The following is a 21,791-nucleotide window of genomic DNA, read 5'->3' as shown; positions in this document are numbered from 1 at the left end:
GTGGCAAGGGGCAGTGGTGCCTGACTCACCTATGGAAAAAGCAGTGATCTTAACCCTGATGCTCATGCTCTAGATCTTGTTCTGGAGTTTGCTGCTTTTGGGCCCTTGCTTCCAAGGACATGCTGGCTTCTGATGAAACATGACTCACAGGGTCAACATTATCTCATTCAGGGAATCTCTGCATGCTTTCAGGGGACTGTACCCTGAACATGATCTTTCCTTTTGTTCTACTCCCTCCCAATTTTTGGCCCTTGTATGCTATAGTGCATAGGCAGCAGAAGGCCAGGGCTAATGGGGCTTAGCTCCCCCAAACCAATTTGCAGCAGCTGGCAACAGTGCTACCGCCATGCCCTGCTGCCGCAGCACCCTGTGTTCTGCTGCTGCCACATGTACAGGTCTGTGTGTGCCGGCCCCCACAATGGCTCTATGGGAAGGAGGGGCAGGGGGCAGGCAGCTGTGCCCTGCACTGCCTAGCTCCCCCAAATAGTATTTTCTCCCACCATTTATGTTATATTACAAATATGCATGCAATTCTGCAGGGATGTAAAAAGTGGGATGATATTGTAAGGCTGGCATTAATACCCTTCCTTGCCTGTCTACACCCTCATCCAGACTTGCCTCAGCTGGACCTACTCTACTTGTGAAAGCAGTAGAGATAGTTCAGGTCCAACTTAGGTGTATGTGTTTCAAGAAAAAGCTCTCTGCTCATGGATGTGACTGTATGCACCTGCTAAACTTAAAAACACTGTTCCAGTCACTGGTCATCTTGTTGCAAATTGCAATAAAGAAGCAGCCCCAGAGGTTTAATATCAAACAGGAAGCAGTGTGAAAAATAAGTATAGTAATACTGAAATGTTGCTGCCACCTACTGACTGACCATGAGCATTATATAGCACACAATTTACCCTGTATGTCATAGCTAGTTTTACCATCAGCCATCTCACTTGACAATCTAAAAAATCAGTTTTATTGTACCAATCTTTAAATAGATTTTTCCATGGTGTAATGCTAGAAATGTTCAGAAAAGTGCCCATTCATTACTGGACTTTTACAATGGTTTGACTAAACGGTTATGTTTTAGATAAAACCCTTTGGGGAAAGGCTGTAGCTTGCATGTGGCTAATAATTTCTACCCCTTAGAAAAAATACACTCAGTGCTTTTTGATGGGGGCTTGGAGCTCCACAGATTCACAGCATGCACCTTGGAAAGGAAATCCACATATTTTTGTGACTCATATAAATGCAAAATACATCAGTATAGTGAAGTCAAGCAAGCTAAAGTGGTAGTTTTTGGTTGTCAAATTAAAAGAAAAAAAATAGATTTTTTACTTTTTCACTTTCTGTAAAAAAAAAATCTTAGGCCAGATCCACAGTCATTCCTGCCCTCTTTGTGTTTCATAACGGAGAGCCTGCAGAAGGAAATTTCTCAAGGGGAATAAATCTGGTGTAGAGGGAAATTCTCCACCTGTTCTTGCCCCTCCCTCCTCCTGAGCATGCAGAGGCTGAAGGCAGCAGCAAAGTGGTGGCAGGAGTTCTGGGAGCTTCAGAAATCCTTTCCGCTCTTTTAAGCAACAGGACCTGTTGTTTGCTCTTCCAACTTCTGTAAGAACTTAACACAGGCTGATTATATGGATATCCTGGAAATCCAGGACATCATCCAGAAAATCTGGGACACTGCCCCCTGCAAAGTGCTTTGCGCTGCTCTGACTCCTGGTCAGATTGCACCACATGCCCATGTATTTCTGGGATACCCTACATCAGGGGTTTCCAAAGTTTTTATGCTGCGACCCAGCAAAAAGCAGCCCAGAAGCGGCCATGGCCTGGCAAACCGCGGCCCAGCAGTCACAGCCAACCGCGGCCGGAATTTCCAACTGGAAGACAGGTAAGGATACCCCCAGCCCTCAGGCCAAACCCTGCACTGCTGCGAGCCCTGGGGAAGGAGCCACAGCCTCTCTGCCCGGCTCTGGGGGGCTGCAGTTTGCCGGTCCATGGCCACTTCTGGTCCGGCAGCCAACTATACTGAGGACCAGCAGCCGACCCGCCTCAACCTAACACCAGGCCGTGGCCCAGGGATTGAGAACCCATGCCCTATATAATTCCCAACAGCCAACCAAGACCAGCCTCTGAAATCCAGAACTGTCCTGGCTAAAATGGCTCATACGGTCACTCTAACTTAATCCTTTAAGTGGCTGCAAGTGACACTCAGGCCGAACTGACTCACTGTCCCACTAAGTGCATATAAAGACACTCAGGCATAATAATATACACACATGGGTAAACTTTTTCTCTTGTTTTTGTTAAATACCATAATTTGGGGTTTGCTTCATTACATGCTGGATGATATATTCAGCAGCAATGAAACCTGCAATTGATGCGTCTTTTAACATATTAAAGCGCAAGAAACATAATGTTAAAAACTTAAGTATTTTTTATCATCTGGTATCAATCTGATCATCAAACTGACTAGCACCATGAATGAAAGGGACCTGGGGGTGATAAGAGACCACATATGAATATGAGCTGGCACTGCAATGCTGTAGCCAGTAGGGCAAAGAATACTCTGGCATGCATCAATCGATGCATCTCTAGGAAAACCAAGGAGGTGATTCTTCCATTTTACTCAGCACTGGTGAGACCGCAGCTGGAGTACTGCATCCAGTTCTGGGCCCCACACTTTAACAACGACGTGGACAACTTTGAGAGAGTCCAAAGAAGAGCCACCTGTATGATCAGTCTTAAAAGGCAAACCATATGAGGAAAGGCTGAGGGAGCTGGTACTCTTCAGCCTGAGGAAAAGAAGTCTGAGAGGGACCTGGTAGTAGTTTACCACTACAGTAGGGGAGTACATCAAGGGCTCAGTGAGCAACTGTTCACTAGGGCACCTGAGGGGAAAACCAGGAGCAATAGCCACAAACTCCTGGAAGATTGACTCAGGCTCAACATTAGGAAAAACTTCTTCACAGGGTGTCCAGACTGTGGAATAGGCTCCCTCTAGAGGTGGTGCAATCACCTACCCTGGAAATCTTTAAGAGGAGACTAGACTCACTTTGCTGGGGTCACCTGATTCCCAGTTATCTTTCCTGTTTGGTGTACAGGCTGGACTTGATGATCTTGGGTTCACCTTGGGAAGAAAAATCTGCAGCATCCTTATAGGCTCGGCAGTGCTACGCAGGCTAGCACTATGGGTGAAAGGGACTTGGGGGTCATGACTGACCACAAGATGAATATGAGCCTTCAATGTGATGCTTCAGCTAGTAAAGTGAGCAAAACGTTGGCTTGCATCCATAGATGCTTCTCAAGCAAATCCTAGGACGTCCTAGCATTCTCCCACTATACTTGGCCTTGGTGAGGCCACAGCTTGAGTACTGCAACCAGTTTTGGGCTCCACAATTCAAAAAGGATGTGGAGAAGCTTGAGAGAGTTCAGAGGAGAGCCTCACACATGATCAAGGGTCAGGAAAACAGACCTTATGATGAGAGGCTGAGAGCCATGGGACTCTTCAGCCTGGAAAAGCGCAGGCTCAGGGATGATCTGGTGTCCACCTATAAGTTTATCAGGGGTGCTCACCAGGATATGAGGGAATGTCTGTTCACCAGAGCGCCCCAAGGGATGACAAGGTTGAACAGTCACAAACTCCTCCATGACCGTTTCAGGCTGGACATAAGGAAGAACTCCTTTACTGTCTGAGCCCCCAAGGTGTGCCTCCAGAGGTAGTTCAAGCACCTACTTTGAATGCCTTCAAGAGACATTTGGATGTTTATCTTGCTGGGATCCTTCCTGCTGACTTCCTGCCCCTGGGGCAGGGGGCTGGACTTGATGATCTTCTGAGGTCCCTTCTAGCCCTAATGTCTATGAAATCTTCTGAGGTCCCTTCTGGCCTTACACTCTATGAAAAACCTAAGCAGCATACATATTTTATCCATACATTTGTTGTGTGCATTAAGAGTCCGGACACACTGGACCAATTTAACATAAAGGCTAGGGACAGAAGTTACACACAAACTGGCTTAAGTGATCAGTAACTGGTTTAAACCTGTAACAGAACAGAAGTGCAGTGCACTTAAACTACTTTCAAAATGGCCGAAACTGGTTTAAGGTAAACCTGGTAGATGGAGTATCAGACTTAACTGATTTAGCTCAAACCAATTTATAGAACTTCTGTCCCAGATCCCTTCCTGGTTCAAGTTACCTCACAGTCCTTCAGCATCCCATTATGCTTTGCAGCCCTGGGCTGTGCTGTCTGCTCCACTAAGCAGGGTCTGCCCCACCCCTATGCTCCCCAGCGGGATATCACTCCTCTGGGTGGCTGAGCAGGGGGTGGGGGAAAAAATAGAGCCAGAAGCTAGGGGCCATGCTCCCTTCTCAGCCTCCAGGCTGGCTGAGAGGAGGGCACGGGTTCCAGCTGTGGGAGGTGGAGCCAAGGCCCCCACTGCAGGCTTGCCACTCCTCCCAGCCAACCCAGAGGCTGAGAAAGGGGTGTGGCTCCTGGCTCCCAGCTCTGGGGGGGGGTGGAGCCAAGCCCCACCCCTCCCCTCCTCAGCCCTCCTGGAGGCTGAGAAGGGGGAGTGACTAGGGGACTCCACCCTCACTCCCAGCTCTGTGGGGGGCAGAGCTAAGCCCTGCTGTGGGCTTCCCCCACATCCAGCCTGGAGGCTGAGTGAGCATGGTTCCTGGCTTCCAGCAGGGGGCAGAGCCAAGTGCCTGCTGTGGGCTTCCTTTTTTCCCCTCTCCTCAGCCAGCTCTAGGCTGAGGAGTGGGCATGGCTCCTGGCTCTAGAAGCAGAGCCAAGCTCAGGTGCAATGTTCCCTCCCCCACTACCTTAGCTGGCTGGGAGGCTGAGAAGGGAGTGTGGCTAGGATATTCCAGCCCTGCTCCCAGCTGCCAGGGAGGGGGCAGAGTAAATCCCCCAGTTCCAGCTCCCCCCACCCCTCCAGGCTGTTCCCAGCTGGGGATCCAGTGCCAGGCAGGAGGGGTTGGTTTTTCTCTTTCCACTCCTTGCTCAGCTGGCAGGAAGACTGAGGAGATGTGGCTTGGGGAATCAGAAAGCTCTGGTTCTTTGCGGTAGCTAGCAGACTGGGAGACGTGTTCTAGCAGAGCGCTGGGTTTGGCTGCCTTTTGTTTGAAAAGTGAACGTCAGTTCACTTGCTTATTGGTTCAGTCTATGCAGTTTAAAAACCCTGCAAAGATCGACTCAATTCAGCCTCAGGCTTTTTGACTATCTGTACATAGGCTCACTTTAGCCTATTTCTTACTGGTGTCAGTGGGGGTTGGATCCATTTGCTTCAGACCTATTGTTAACCTGTACATTGTGAAGGAAATGGGATAAAGAATTCTGTTAATTTCTGGCGCCCCTTACTTAAGTGAGCCCCTACAAAGGTACAAGAGGTATGCCTAAGCAGATGCCATTGCAGGATCAGGAATATGGCCCTGTAGACAGTGATGCTCATGGTGGTAGGAGCAGACTCAGTGTTACTACACTGAGAGGCAGAAGGTGGGGCAGAGTGGCATGAGCTTTTGTAGGCAACTTCACTGGCAGTGTAGGAGATGCACGCAGCTGCACGTGCACCCCCTGTGAAAAGTGCTACTGATGCTGCTGGTGGTGCCTGTGAGTGGTCGTCGCTTGCTACCCTTCCCCTCACTGCCAACACCACCCTTAGCATCTGCGGGCAGTCCCCGCTCACTGCTGGCCACTTCCAACACTACCAGTGGCATCTGCAGGTGATTGCTGACCACCAGTTGGCACTCAGCACCCCCGCCCTGCCACCAACACCGCTGCAGCTGCCTGTGGGAGCTCTCCACTCACCACCACCATGCCCCCACCACCAACACCATCGCTGCCACCTGTGGGCAGTCACTGTGCCCCCCCAACCTCTGGGTGCACATGTTGTTCATGGGCAACTTATTATCTAGGTAGAATGCTTTAAACACAGGAAGATTTCAAGGAGAAAAAAGATTCTAGACCGAATTCTTGACCCACACGACCACAAATTTGGACTTGCAGGACTGAATGTAGTGGTATTACACAAGCAGAAGAGTATTGAGAAGAGTAATTCAAACCTCTGTACAGAAACCTTTATTTTCCTGAAAAGCTTACCGACTTCCACAGGAGGGAGCTTCTCTACTATGGAGCTTACAGCTCCTACAGATGGGAACCTTTCTTTGGAGGAATGTGAAATAAGAATTCTGTCTCCTGCAGGGTTTAAAACTTCTATAGACTCCATCCTTGTTGTGCTGCTAATAATGCAAAATCCAGTTGTGGCAAACCCAGTGGAACTAAAACTCCACAAGTTCAGTAGCTCAGGTTCAAAGAACATTTATGCAAATGTACCATATATAAAATATGCAAGTACATAAATAGTATACTTTAGACCAGATGTGAGCTAAAAACAATATGGCTGAGTTAATTTCACTGTGAAAGCATCAACCTCCTAGCTTCTCAGTGCTTACATTCCTCTCTGTGACATTAATTTGGAACTAGTCTAAATATTTGTTGAGAATAAAGCATCTGATCAATTTAGCTTTTTCTTGTTCATTAATTATTCACGTTTCATTTCTGCTGAAGTGCTGGTTATTTGCAAGTATTCACTGACTAGTTCATGCAAACAAAATCTCAGTATATGGATGGTTTAAAAACTGTGTACTTAGACTCTTTGTGCATGTGCGCGCACATTTTGTCACCTGTATTGCAGGGTATCGGTTCTACTGCCTAGATGGATCACAGTTTTAAGCAGGATAATAATGTATAATAAGTAACTGATGTTCTTTTTTAATATATTTGGTACACAAATCTTGTTCAAACATGACTATTTCTACAAAAGCCAGTCATTCCCATACATATTTGTATAAGTAAAAAAGCCTGCTTGTGTGCAAACAGCAAACAATCTGCATGATCAGGGTAAAAATAAAGGGAGATAGTTAGCTGTGTTAGCCTGAAGTCAGGCAGAGAGTGGAGTAGGAATGCACCTTAGTGGCCACATCTATATGAGAGACTGACACACAGTAGCTCGATACTACTGTGCAGTAGCGTTGGGTGGAAAAAAATCATGATGTGATGCTACTGCACAGAAGTTTTAGACAACTGCACAATAGTGTCACAAAAAAGGCATTTGTTGGAGCTACTGTGCAGTAACTCTGGTTACTGCACATTCATTTAATACTTGTTTATACAAGTACTACAAGTTTATACAAGTACTAAATGAACGCAAAATAACAACTGAGTATTAGCATCTTGTGTAGATACAGCCAGTTAGTCATAAGGTGCCTATCTACCCCACCTTCTGTCTAAAAATAAGGGGCCATTCAAATTCTGAGCAAATGTCTATAAATAACCTTAGCAGGATATGAGCAGCTCTAACAGTAAGGTATGGGTCTATCTTTTAATACACAAATATGATATTCAATACTTTCCAATATAAAGTTTCTACTGCAGAATTCTCTCAAAGAAAATACATTACTCTACCTAGTCCCAGAGGGAAAAGTACAAAAGGCTAGCCCAGAAGCATGTATTTGTTTTATGTTGACTTCAGAAAAGAGCTGACTTGTTTCATAAGTTAGCAGTATATATGCGCGCAGTATATATAATCTGGATTAAAGCAAAGATTTTTTTCACTATTACAGGGTGCATATTAACTTCTTGGACAGTTAACAGCATTGTGCGTATTAAATATTTTATGACTGTGTGCGCATAGTTGGCCAAGAAATTAAAGAATATATCTAGACCACTAGTTTGTATGTGTGTAAGCATGGCTTAGGAGCCTAATTTAAGGCTACCATTTCTGAAAAATTACATCACTTACAAACATTAGCTGTCAAGTATTTCTTAAACCTAAATAAGTAGCTTCTTTGTACCTAAATGTCCCCATATAAAAATACACTTATCATCAAATTCCCTGCTGCACAATTTCTCTGCATTTGTTACTATGATACTCCATTTGTTACTATTAATTAAATAGGAAATCAGAAAACATGTGAAATAATGAAAAAAACACCCGTATTTGGTTCATAGCTGGTACCAGGACTTGCAGACTTCAAAGGGTTCTCTAAACATAGACTTTCATCAGTGATGCTACAAGCCTTAGTTCTAATCTTTCATGCTTTCCTATGCAAGAACTTCAAAAGAGAATAGCAACGTTCCAAAGCAACACTTCTGCATCTGTATGCTTGTCTACAACACACATGAAAATCGAAATGGCAAAGTTATTATTTACATAAGATATATTTTAATAAACAAAATCATTAACTTTTTTTGCTATAAAAAGCACAGGTTTGTGCAGGTCAGAAATAATGTCCAAAGCTCAAGGGATTTCTGGAAGAAAATGAAAAAGAATTAGAAAGTATCTAATGCATGTCTTCAAAGAAAGAAGATCAATTTATGTTCTTTCTGACTTACTGAAACACATGCTGCATATTTTACTGTTTCTATCATCTTCCTCGTTACAGTTCATCCAATGAATGCTCAAAGAACATTAAGTCCTACAAATAAATAAACTGTGAATGGTGAGGAAAATACAAAAAAGGGAACAATTCACATCAAAAGGCAGACTTATAGACTTTTATTGCATAAAGCAATTAGATTGGTCAACAGGCTCCTACCATTGCCACAGAGAAATGAAAGTGATATAGAAGACAATCTAAAATTCTTAAGTGTCATGCAGATTCCATTTCTATCTTTACTGCAGCCAAGAGTGAGAATAAAAATCTGAATAACTTTTTTGAGCAAACTTTTTAACAGAAGTACAGAGTCAAACTAGCTTTGTCTGTTCTATTAGCTCCTCCAAGCTGAGCTTCCTAGTATCTTTTTTAAACCATGCTGCAGCCATCTTAGCTTTACCAATCTGTGTAGCACAAGAGATATAATGGCTAGGGAGATAAAATCAAACAAGACAAATGTTGATTTGTTATAAATGTGCACTTCAAACTTAAGGATAACCCTCTTTGCCTATGCTGTTTGTCATTTTAATTCTCTCTATATATGCTAACATAATTGGTTAACTTTACAATGGAATTTGTAGAGGAAGAATCATATGGGCCAGGGAAATTACTATTAACCATTTTTCAGATCTAGATAGTGCTGACTAGCTATAGATAGAGCAAAGTATTTACCTTTCAGGGACTGTATTCTCCCTCTGCAGGATACAAATAACTCTCTAGTGAGGTCAGAAGCAGTTGCTTGTAACCTGCAGGAGAGAATTGGGCTCACAATTCTGAAACACTGATAAATAGTGAATGTAATACTCTTTTCTCTTGAGTCACAGACAAGTTTAAATTCACCAGTTAATTCAGCTGCCTGAAATTATCTGGGTTTCTGTCAGGTATCTCAGTATGTGATCACATTCTTGAGATAAGGCAACATATGACAATATTTCAACTGAAAGGCAAAAATGAAGTAACTATAAAAGTATTCAGTATCAGTAAAATATAAAAGCAAAAGCCATAAAGGCTAAAAGCCTACCAGATGATAATTATCGTTGAAACACTGACTGTTTGAGACTGGCCCTGTATCCTGCATCATCTGCAAGTACATCAAGGCCCAATGACATAGCCCTGTTGCAGGATTAGGGCTTTGCCACAGATGATGGTTATTTTGATCCCAGTTCACTCAGCTTGTTGGGGCTGAACCCTTTGATGTTCTGTACTTACTATAAGGAAACAAGCTCCAATCATTACAGCCTTGATTTTCACATCAAGATCTACCGGCATCTGGATCCCAAAGTTGGCAGTGTTGGTAAAGACATCATTTACAAATCCAGACCAGTACTTGGAAATCTTGCCAATTGGAGATAGTTCATTAAGAGCTTTTACCTACACACATGAAAATAAAAGTTTAAAAAAGCCACCCAAACATTAATCAACTCAACATACCACCAATGCCCTGAATTGGTCATAATCAGTTGCAAAATAGTGGTGATTCTTTTCTTAGTCGGTCAGATCCTCAGCTGTTCTCAGTCAGCATAGTACCATTGATTTTAATGGTGCTTTTCCAGTTTATACAAGTTGAAAATTGGGCCCAGAGAAGGGAATGAAATTAATTCCCAGGCACAGTCAACACAAAGCCAAGTATCACTAAAGTCCTACTTGAGAAGTCTTTAAAAAAAGCCCCAATTTGTCTGTCATACCATTTTGAACAACTTGGTACTCTCTGTGTTAACTTTGTGGCTTATTCCTTGTTTTAACACACCATTAATTGCATTAACTTGTGGCCAGATAACTATGTAAGACATGATTAACTGATTAATCATGTCTTAAATGTAATGTGCCAGGGGCCGTAGTTTCCTCTGTGAAATAACAGGAAACTACTTGTTTGTTCGTGAATGTGGAACAAACCGTGTTATTATTTTTGTTACTCCATTTCTTCCACCCTCATTTGTTTGTCTCACCTACCTGAAAGATCTTGCTTTTTAGACAGCAAGCTCTCTGGGACAGGGACTGCCATTGTCTATGGGTACATACAGGAGTTAAGTTTAGATCAACCTAACCAGAGTTAAATGCCCAATCCTGCAGGCATTCAGAGAGCTTAAATTGGTTGAAAAATGGCACACATGATCTAAGTTAGTTCACTTCAGGAGCTGCAGGAGGATAGATGAAGATAGGGTTAACCCAATCTAGGAAATGAATAACCTGATCTCCCAAATTCCTGTCCACATTTGCAGCCCAGCACCAGGTCTGGGAAAGCCCAGCTACTTGCCCAGTGGCTGCCCCAGTTGCCTAGGGCTGTGCTATTCCCACCTCACTCCAGCCTGACTGGGCTATTTTTAGCCTTGCCTCCTCCCTGTTAGGCAGTCCCCATCTTCATAGACCCACCAGCTCCCTGCACCCAACCCCCATCCCACCAACCCCTTCTCCTAGACTCAGTAACTACCCCTGACAGAACTGCTGCCCCTCCCCTCCCCAATCCTGCTCACTCTTCCCCCTACCCTGATTTACTTACATCTGGTTCCCTACGCAGCTCCCAGAAGTGGTAAGGGGCTGTACACACCACTCTCTGCCTGTGGTTAGGCAGCTTAAAAGTCATGTAACCATAGTTTAGGTAAAGCAAATAGCTGTACGCACTTTATGCTTCAAGTGACGCAGATGGAGTAGGACCCATTAGTTGCTACCACAAAATAATTAATAATAATAAAGCCACCTTGCTTGACACTTCTTGCCTATGAAATTCCAAGCTGTAGCAAAGGTCATCTGTTTTCAGAATAATATTTTTAAAGGTAATCCAGAAACATTAAGTTTATGATCATAAAAAGCAGGCCAAACAGTCAAAGCTGTCACCACATATCATGTGAGTCCAGAAGAGAAAAGGAGTTGGTCAAGGGTTCCTCCCTTCATTTGTGCAAACTACAACGCAGTTTTTAATCCTAGAAACTGTCTATTTACATCCTTGTGATTGTTACAGTACCAAGACCCTTACCTTCTCCTATGGGTATGTCTACACAGCACAATGCAGTGCCTGAGAGTGCTGGGGAATGGAAACCAGTGTAGAGCTATATTAACACAGTGCTCTATCTGGATTAATTAGGCCGGTTGTGCAGGCATACATTAGGTTCCCTTACAAATCTGCTGCCTCTGCAACCAGTAACAATCAGGTTGATGGTGTTCCACTTGGTATTCAGTGACAGAATCCCCAGTGAGTTCAATGGGTGCAAAACTAGTCTCCAAAGTTTCAGCAGGTTGACAGACAGTGAAGGTCCACATGCAGTTGATAGGAGCCCATAACAAAACAGCATATATCAAATTCACAACTACTGGGTCTGAACTCAAATTCGGTAGCACAGGCACATCTTTCCTTTTGGTTACAAGGAGAACTGGATTCCCTCCTTGCCATCGCTGTCCCACCCACACCTTTTCTGCTTTCCCAACACTTCTTTGTTAGATGTGCACATTTTTATCAACTTGGCATTCAACAACAGAGTAAAATCAAAGGAATTTAGCTTACACTTGGCAGGGAGCACATAGATTTGGGGAGCACCATACCATAACAAAGACCTACAGCTGCAGTAAGTTCACAAGTTGGTCACCTCTGCCTCTTACCAGCAAAGATACTTGCTGTGACATGGTAGGTTCCCTTCCATCTACAGCTTCTTCTAACACTGAGGGCTTCTCACCAATACCCTCAGGTTTCTCCTATTGTTTATATACTCTGTGATATTATATTTGTTTTCAACCATATCCACTCTTAAAAAATCTAGAAATATCAGTAGCGCTAGAGGAAACCAGGGGATAGCAGTAATTTTTTCCCCTGTCTATCATAATGATTTTTTCTTTGACCAAAGAATTCTGATTAGCTCCCATCAGCAGAAGCATCATCTCTGTGGACAATGAATTCCTACTTTTGTTTCTGGCAAATGTGTCACAGGTTGTTTGGTTCCCACATTTATTTGACAAATTATAACTAGATTTGTAGGTAACATCCCTCTGAAGTTTCTTGGTCTGGCCCTATAGGATGTGATCAATTCAGAAGCTATGCTGTGACCCCTTAATCTGGACCAAATGAATAGACAGGGGAAAAAAAATCCATGGTACTTTGATTATCCTAGCAAATTCTATTGCCTTATTCATATTGTGTATGGTTTTATATACACTGTGCATGTCTATACAAGATGGTAAAAGCACAGTAGACTAATTCTACTGTGCATTAGCGCATCATGGTGAAAGCCATGCTAATGACTTGCCCTTTGTATATTACATCTACTACTTCTTGGAATTACTTTTTCTTATGTAAAAGAGAACAGAAATGGTTGCTTGCAATACTATTCTTGGACCTGATTCCAAGCACAATAAAGTGAATGGATCAGATATTAAGGACTGCACGTGAGATGAAACCCTGACCCTATCAAAATCAATGACAGGGCTCTCATTGATTTCTGTGGGGCCAGAATTTCTTCCACAAGAATGTTTTTTCCTTTGTTTCAGTTGTCATTCCTACCCAGGAAATACATGTTATGAAATCAACTTCCAGCTTGGGATTCAAGTCCAGGAACTATAAATTCTGACTTGTTGACATCTTGTTCCCACGTTATAATAGTCTATAAATATTTTTAGAAATACCACAAGATTTTTGACTAACACATTTACTCATAATTTAAAACTTTAAAAAAAAATCTCAAAAGTGTGAAACTTACCTCAAAGTCGACATCTCCAAGACAGCCACACGTTGCATATGGACCAATTATTTTCAATACATCTTCTTTGCTTTCATTCTTTATCGTGAATTTAGGCAGAAGAGGGTCCCAGTTCTGGACAACATAGCCTGCTATTGTACCAGGAGGGGACTGAACTTCTAACTGTCAGATAAAAGTATCATACAGCACCATCAATTGTTAGTTCACAAGATGAATTTCCATTAGGTTTTAATATACAATTTAGAATCCTAAGCTTGGTTTTGAGGCTGCCTAATAATAGTTTAAAATACTTTGGAAACAATATTAATTTAGTAGCTATGGCATAAGCTCCAAGAAAAGCCATGTACTGTGCAGAAGCAACTGTATTTATAGTAATCAGGTCTGTTTATACAGAGATGTTGATTTTTCTGCCTGTAGGTCTTTAGTGCTTATCAAAATACTTAAGTGACAAAGTACATAGATGAATGTATAATGCACTTGCATTAAGTGAAGTCAGCATGCAGAAACAGAATGTTTACCTTTCATAGTAAAGGCGTTCCAGACTGCTTTACAACTATACGTGGGAACTGAGAGGGAAAAAGGAGCTGTGCATTTGTAACAGTGCATCAGCCTCCTAGTACTATATACTTACCACATCCACACAATCCTGGAGTGGTACTTCAACTTCCTGAGGCAGTCAAGAGTGCTACCATCTAAGTCAGACACACACTAATTAAGGCCTTCCAGTAATAGTCCCATCTTTCACATACATTGCTGTCACAGTGTGGAATTTACACTTGTAAAGTTACCATTTGTCTGTGGCAGGTAAAGCAAAAATAAGTGCAATTAGTCCTATAGAATACCTTCCACCCATCTTATTAGAGTGGAGAGTTGATGGACACTAAGCCAAGCAGAGTCCCCAGAAAGAGATGGAGAAAGTGGAACACAGGGAATATCCCTCCCCTTGGGAGGGAGAGAAGAGCTGATTGGCTCATCATTCCTTTCTCCCTGCAAATAATTTAAACAGTTGTCCAGGAGCTTCAAGTCCCTTGCTCTCAGTTGCTGAGTTTTTCAGTGGCGGGTGATGTGAAACAAAGGTAAGCATTGGTGTTGTCCAGTAGTTTCACAGTGCAGATAAAAGGCCAAAGGGCCAGCTTGCTCCTGGTAGAATTCTGCTTATGGACATTGTGTTGCTGGGGTATTTTCTCCCCCCGGCCCTTCCCCTGTTGGGCTAAAGTTAATGTGTCTTTATATACTCTTGATATTTCCTTTATAATATCCTTTATAGCTTTGTTAATTATTTCACAACCAATATCCATTTTAGTTTGCTCAAATAACTGTGTAACTTAGCCTTAGTGGAAACTCTATTTTGATTTTTACATTGCTTAGCATAAGTGTAAAAATCATTTTGTTTCGTGATTTTGTAGGTTAAATATAGTATAAAAGAAGTAGTGTGTATAAAAGGCCTGTGGTATGCCTGGGATGTCTGAAAAGAGGAAATGAAAGACTAAAGAGTATGTGTGGAAATGCGTATGTTGAGACAGACTCTTGGACCTCAGACTAGAAGGATAGAAATAGCCTTCTCTGATTTAACAGTCAAAGGTTACAGCAATGTCCAAAGATCAGCAGTTAAGGATTGCAAAATATAAGATCAGGTTTTGTTTTAGCGGCTGAAGAAATTGCTGACAACAAATGCAAAAATTGCAGACCACAAAGCTGAAGAGTCTGTCATAGTTTCATAGTGCTTATGGTTGGAAGAGATCTAAACAGGTCATCAGGTTCAACCCCCTGCCCTGAGCAGGAACAAGTGCAGGGTCATAACACTCCAGCCAAATATCTGTCCAGCCTCCTCTTGAAGACCCCCAAGGTAGGAGACTGCACCACCTCCCTTGGGAGTCCATTCTAGAGCCTGGCAGCCCTAACTCTAAAGTAATGTTTCCTGATGTCCAGCTTCAAACCTTCTCTCTCAACAATTTGTGGCCGTTATTCCTAGTAACCCCAGGTGGTGCCCAGGAGAACAGAGCCTCACCCAGTTCACGCTGGTCCCTCCTGGTGAGTTTGTAAACGGCCACCAGATCCCCTCTCAGCCTTCTCTTGTGGAGGCTGAATAGATTCAGGCCCTTTAGCCTCTCTTGGTAGGGCCTGACCTGCTGCCCATCAATCATAACATCGTAACTGAAAAGGAGGATCATTTCGTCATCAAGGAGACATGACACAATAAGACCCATTGACTTGTATGGGGAACAATCACTATAAGATGTACAAGAACAAAGGGGCTTTGGGTCTGTCCTGCAAAGAAGAAGAAACAGCGTTCAACAAAGACCTGGCTTCAACCTCATGGTTAACTTGTCTGGCATCTTAAGGACTGGTAATATCTTGATATGTGCAGGACTGTCTGTCTGTCTCCTTTTGTATGTATATGAATAAATGTGAATAAATGTTGTTCTTTCTTTGATTTTGTTTGTCTTATGTTTTCAGGCAGGCAGGCAGGCTCCAGGGGGAAAAAAAATTAAAAGTTCAGGCTTGCTGCTTTTCTTGGGCGGGGCCTCTTTTCCCAGGCTGCCTGCATGGGCTTCCTGAAGAGCCCCTGAGCTGCACGGAGCTCGGTGCTTCACTCTGCGGCTGTAGGGAAGCAAACTAAAACTCCACAGAAGAGTTTGCTGAGCCCCAACTCATTTAAGGCACTTTACGCCACCGAATTTGCTACAGCAGCTAGAATTACTGCACAATACACCACTGATGCGTGCAAACACGATTAAAAGGGTGCAAAAGCATTTAGCCCACTTTAAAAAGACATTACTGTACAATACGCCACTGACGTGTGCGAACAACAACACGATTAAAACGGTGCAAAGGCATTTAACCCTCTTTAAAGTGTTGCGCACACGTGCCTCTTGTTTCATCTATACATGGCCTATGATTTTAAACCCACCCATTTGCCTTCAGTCCACCCGGGTGTCTGGATCAATGGATTATCTGGGTTTATATAGTATACATGATATCGCTGCATTTGTACATACAACATAGCAAAGAGCAAGTAGTCTACCAGCCAATGCAGTGAAATTCTGATTGCTTTATCAGCAAATTTTGCCATTTCCTAATAATAGGGCTGGGATTTTACCTAAGATGTTTAATAAATATGAGAAGTGTGCAATTTTAAAGACAGCACGATATTTTCATTCTGAGGCTTGGAATAAATTTACATGGCTGTGCTGCTTTAAACTGAAAAAGGGAAAATGAAACAAACTACCAAAATACAGCTACTTCATGCACAGGATGGCCCTGCTCCTCCAATACTCCTTGTATTTGAATCACTGCTTTGTGTTTAGAAGCTCTGCTTCCTGCAGTCCTTTCTCAGCATCTGGGAAAGTAAGCTGCTGCTTACAAAAGCTTATGCTTTTCTGGTTTAGTTAATCTGTAAAAAGTAAATCTATGCTACCTTCTCCTCCTCAAGTCATTATACACATTACATCCAAGTCATCCCCTGAGAACTGGCATTAGCATGTTTCTCATAGCAGAACTGGGGCATATTTGATCAGTACTGAGTACCAATTCTCTAACTGTATCATTCAGGTTATCTTTATTGTGTGCCAAAAACATATATGCAAATGGTTAATTCATCTCCACAATCTGAATGCAGCCCAAAGTCACACCTTCCTTTCTAGCTATTGGCTAGCTGGTATTCACAGTGTCATATTTCATTAAGGAATTATTTTCCTCACCAATTACCTATTTACCTATTACCAATTTAAAAAAACTCCTGAAATCATTTTAAAGTAATGATCATTTAAAAAAACAAACAGGATATATATTGTCCAGTTATCTGTATAGCATATTACTCTTCATTTTTCATTTCTAAAATTGTTTTCCCACATAAAACTGAGCAGAGCACTTAATTTCCTCTGTACATCTTACATATCTGTGAAATGGGTATAATAATGCTTACCTCATAGGAGTTCTTGTGAGGTTTAATTAACCTTAGTAAAACAATTTGAGACACTTAGATGAAAGATGCTGTTATCATTCACTAACCTCTTGCAGGAAGCAAGGGAACAAGCAGCTGTTACATCTCAAGGGTCTATTCACAGTAATCACCTCTCGGCCAGCATTATCAGCAATCCTTATAGTGAAAGACCGTAAAGGAGAACAAAAGTTGCGATCAAAGCAACCGTTTTCCTCCACTGCAAAGTAAAGTCTTTGTCCCAAATGGTTCTTTATCTCATACTTGCTGGATGTCTCTGTGCCAAGAAGGGCTAATAAAGCAAAACAGATTGCAAGTTACCTTAGTAAAATATATTTAAACCAAAAGCATCAAATCCAGGGTTGGATCCAAATTCACACCTCTAATCCCTTTCTACAATGTATATTGTAAGCTCAATAGAGCATAGATCATTTGGGGGAAAAATCCTTTGAATAGATGCAATTCTGTAAATATTCTAAAATAATCAGTCATGAGTTAAATCTGATCATCCCAACTAGGACATTTCTGATCTGTATTTTGAAACAAATGTAGGAATTGTCAGATCAGAGAGTTCAGTTTCACCTCATTCTATGGATTAGGAATTTCAGATGAAGATCTGGAGCTCATATCCAGAAGTTTGGTTTGGACTCATTACTTTTCATAGACACAAATTAGTGATGACATTACCCTAATTCAGTGGCAAAACTCCCATATACTTCAATGTGGCAGGATCAGGCCCTAAGCTAATTTGCAATGTAAAATAACCCCATAAAACAAGAAATATGACATTTCACTTGCACTTACTTTAAAATTTGAAAAGCAGTATGTAAATGCAAAGTATTATGTATTACCATATAACTTCTGCTCATCTGTTTATTTAACCTATCTGGTCAAAGACTGCTTTCTTGCCAACATAAGAATTGTAATTAAAAGGAGTAACATTTGCTCAGTGCCAAAAACATTAATGAACATGAGTAACTATATACATGTGAGAAGTCCCATTCAACTCCTTTAGGATATTTTTTATGGCTAGAGTAGATATTTATAGTGACATTTTATTGTCGTAGAACAATCATAAACAAAATGAATTTTCACCAAATTATTGGTACATCAGAGGCCTGATCTATTGCCTATGAGGGCTGATGAGAGTGTTTAAATTTGAATTCAATGGGATATGATCGGATCTGTACTCATGTTCCAGTTTCAGAGGTATCTGGAAGCTGGCATTGTGAGAGTTAAACTCAAATAAACTGTACCTTCAAGAAGCTCCACCTGCTGGTGAATGATTATCTGGTCCAGCTGTTAGAAGTGAAAATAAATTAAACAACCTGATGAGAACCAGCCAACTTTAAAGAGATTTGGGGCTGCTATACTGATCACCATAGTGCCCCACTAGAAACTGGAAGTATTGGGGAAAATCTTAAGTCATCCTGCTGTTTCACACAGGCATTAAACTCATTTAAGAAGAAGGTGCACTCTGAATTTAATCACTCTGAATTGAATCAGAACGCTCCGAATCGATTTGGAGAGATTCAGAAAGATTTGGTGATTTGGACATAGACACAGCTTTAAATGTTTTTTCTACATGCCTCAAGGTATCAGGCGGCCTGTGAATACCGTGATGCTAGGGTGCATGGAGCGTCCCACAGAAGAATGGGGGATTTCCCCAGCGCACTCGGCGGCAGACCCGGAAGTGGACCAGAAGTACTCCTGGTTCACTTCGGGGTCCATCAGAGAGTACGCTGGGGGTGCCCTGTCCCTGCATCCCCTCAGCTCGGGGACTGGTGTTTCCTTGGTCTGGGGAGGAGCACCCGGGGTCCCCCTGTGGCCAATTGCCAAGCTGGGAGATGCAGGGGGACCTCCCAGCGAAATACTTCCGGTCCACTTCTGCGTTTGTTGCCGAACATACAGGGGCCCCCCCCGTGCTCCTGTAGGATGCTCCATCTGCCCATTGCAGCTTTCACAAGCTGTGCCTGGTACCTTGAGGTATGTAGAAAAAACATTGAAAGCTGTGTCTATGGCTGAATCTCTGATTCTCTGAATCAGCATCGAATTTTCAGATTTGGATTTGGCCGAATTAAATCAGGGACAGTGATCCAAATCAATTAATTGAGTCACTCTCCCTGATTTGGGCTGAATCTGACTAGAATAGGGCCCTTTTCACATACCCCTAGTGGCCATAGAGATAGAAAGTGTGATATTCATGTATCATATCCATGTACTGACACCAATGAGCATGTGAGTTCCACAGGAGCACAATGAGGTCAGCAGCAATTTATAGAAAGATACAGAGCCTGGCTCTCTCCCTCATTCCAACCCCTTTTTGCTGTTCTGCATGTAATGCAGCCCTTTCTCCCTTACCGAGAATTCCTCCAAGATGAACGAGTCCCCAGCTGGCACACACAAGGTCATGTTGAAAGCAAGGAGGCAGTGTAACCATATCACACTATCATACTACATTTAAGATTGTACTCTAAAGAAAAAAAATTGCTGACTTCTGCATTTATATTGGGGCCTAATAAAGTCAACTAGATGACATAATTCTTTAGCATACAAGTGGAACATAGACTATAACCCCAGGAAAAACAGTGAATATTTGCCTTGTGTCCTTGACTCCCCTCCTCAGAGCTGCTGCAGTAGTTTATTATGGTCTCTCAAGCCTTATTCTCTTCTGGGAAGTGTGTGTCCAAGGAGGAGAGGAGAGGAGTGGGCGGAGGGGGTGGAGGGAGACAATAATTTGATTAATATCAATATAATGTTACTTCAGTGTCAATTTCAATGGTAGGTGACCAAGTTGCAAATTAAGACCTCCCTCCTTTTATTCTCCTTAAATTCCAATAACCAAATATTTGTCATGGCTGAAGAAAGAATTGATGACCTTGTGGAATTATCATACTCGGCATTTGTGTACTGCTTTTATTTTTGACACACTTTGCCTGATAAATATTCAAGCAGTTTGCAGCCATTCATCACTTCTAATCACCTCCTGTGGCTGGTCCAGTTTCCAGACAGAAGCTGGTGAGGAAGCTTCTGTAGCCCTAGGCATTTGTTTTTAAAAACATTTTCCCAAGCACACACACTACTTGCAGTTTAAATTTCTTGAGACATAACAGAAACTCTTGCAGCTTAAGAGAGTTTAGTATAGAGCTTTGCTGTGATAAAAAGCAATAGTTTATAGGTTGCTAACCATCCTGAAGATTGCAGGAGTGTCCCAATATTTGAATGCTGAGTTCATCTCCTAATGCAGTTTTTCACAAGATAAAAAAAAAAAAATGAGGTTGGGCTATTAAAAGCCTATGCATTAGTTAGCTATGTACAGTGGATAAACGCTTGGCTAGAGTGGTAATGATAATAGTGTTTTGTGGTCTTATTTTTTTCTTTTATTAGATTCTGTAAGAAAGCTGCCCTGATACATCATTTATCAGGACAGGCAAGAATCAAGGAGATTTTTCAGATTTCATCTTAAAACATCTAAAGCCCTAAGGTTTATAAGTGTCTACATAGCCCTCTTGACCTCAGGTTCTGTTAAAATTATTTATAGCAGACTAATTATGTACTATTCCACTTTTTAAAGGAATGCCAGTTATATCGGTGTAGCCTAAATAAACTCAAGCTATAAAGTTACTTGTCAGATTTTTACAAGTTTAAATGCAAGTCAGACATCTGTGATCCACTGAAGCTCCCAGAGCCTTCATGGGCAGCTTGAGCTACATAATTATCTCCCATTCTGTATTTTTCCACTTTGTGAGGAAAGAAGCTCCTAACACGGCCATTTTAGTGCGGTGCTATGGTCAAGATAATAAACCAGGTATTAAGACAGGGATCGCACTTTATAAATAAATAACAGGGTGGGGTAGGGGGAGAGATGAGCAATTTTTTTAACAGGAGAGTATTGATGTGACAACAAATGGGCATAAACTGACCAACAATAATATATACATACACTGCAATACATAACAAAAATTCATTCCCAAGTAGAATAAGAATATAAGTCAACTCTGTGATACAGTTGCAAAACAAAAACCAAAACCACCAGTTGCAATTGTGGGCTGCTTTACCAGAAGTATTGTATATAAAATGGGAAGTGATAGTAATGCTCTTTGCATTTGTTAGTCCTTAGCTGGAATCTTGTGAGCGGTACCAGGTTTTACATTCTAGAGAGAATATGGAAAAAACTGAAGACAATCCAGAAGTGAGCAACAAAGCTGATAAAGGAGTTGGAATACAAGCTGTATGCGGAAGGGTTGAGAGAACAAGGTATATTTACTTAGTTTGAAGAGAGGGAGATTAAGGGGGTAGGGAATGATACCAGTGTTCTTTATCATAAATGAGATGGAGAACCTTCTTCCTTGCTGCAAAGAGAAGGCACCAAAGTAGATTTAGACTAAATCTCAAAAAAGCTTTCTTACTTTTAGACTGACTTTAAGCATAACTAGGATTTTGGAGCCCTGGGCATCAGCAGAGATCCCCTGCCTCCCATCTGTCCCCATTCTAGTTATGCTCCTGATCAAAACATGTATCAGGGCAGCATAGGTGATGCATAGGGGGGGCACAGTGGGGCATGTGCCTCCCCTAAGATTGACCACCACTGAAGCCGCTGCCAGCTTCTGTGGGCGGTTGCCACTTGCCACCCCTCCTCCCACTATTGACGTGACTGGCACCCACCACTGACACCTCTGCCTGCAGGCAGTCCCTAATCGCTGCTGCCAACACCAACGCCAGCGGCTGGGAGCCGGGGA

The 21,791-nt window shown here is 42.3% G+C and overlaps 1 protein-coding gene across 3 annotated transcripts in view; it reads right to left on the bottom strand.

The window, feature by feature from the left end:
* Positions 1-6,643: 6,643 nt before the first annotated feature.
* Positions 6,644-21,791, bottom strand: part of PLSCR5 (phospholipid scramblase family member 5) — a 20,943-nt gene continuing 5,795 nt past the window's right edge. Inside the window, exons 3-8 of one of the 3 annotated variants that reach the window (XM_014522089.2) lie at positions 18,309-18,351; positions 17,124-17,344; positions 13,113-13,274; positions 9,640-9,801; positions 8,390-8,472; positions 6,644-8,305 (exon numbers count right to left, since the gene is read on the bottom strand). In XM_014522089.2, coding sequence (XP_014377575.1) covers positions 8,434-8,472; positions 9,640-9,801; positions 13,113-13,274; positions 17,124-17,344; positions 18,309-18,351 — 627 coding nt within the window. In that variant the 3' untranslated portion in view covers positions 6,644-8,305; positions 8,390-8,433. Of the gene's footprint in view, positions 8,306-8,389; positions 8,473-9,102; positions 9,177-9,451; positions 9,601-9,639; positions 9,802-10,115; positions 10,133-13,112; positions 13,275-17,123; positions 17,345-18,308; positions 18,352-21,791 lie in introns of those variants that run through there. The other 2 variants (XR_001358400.2, XR_001358399.1) reach the window with 2 other exon arrangements.

Source organism: Alligator sinensis, unplaced genomic scaffold (genome assembly GCF_000455745.1).
Source record: "Alligator sinensis unplaced genomic scaffold, ASM45574v1 scaffold39_1, whole genome shotgun sequence".
NCBI lineage: Eukaryota > Metazoa > Chordata > Crocodylia > Alligatoridae > Alligator > Alligator sinensis.
Note: the sequence above shows the minus strand (reverse complement) of the source record. Positions and strands in the feature narration are given on the sequence as shown.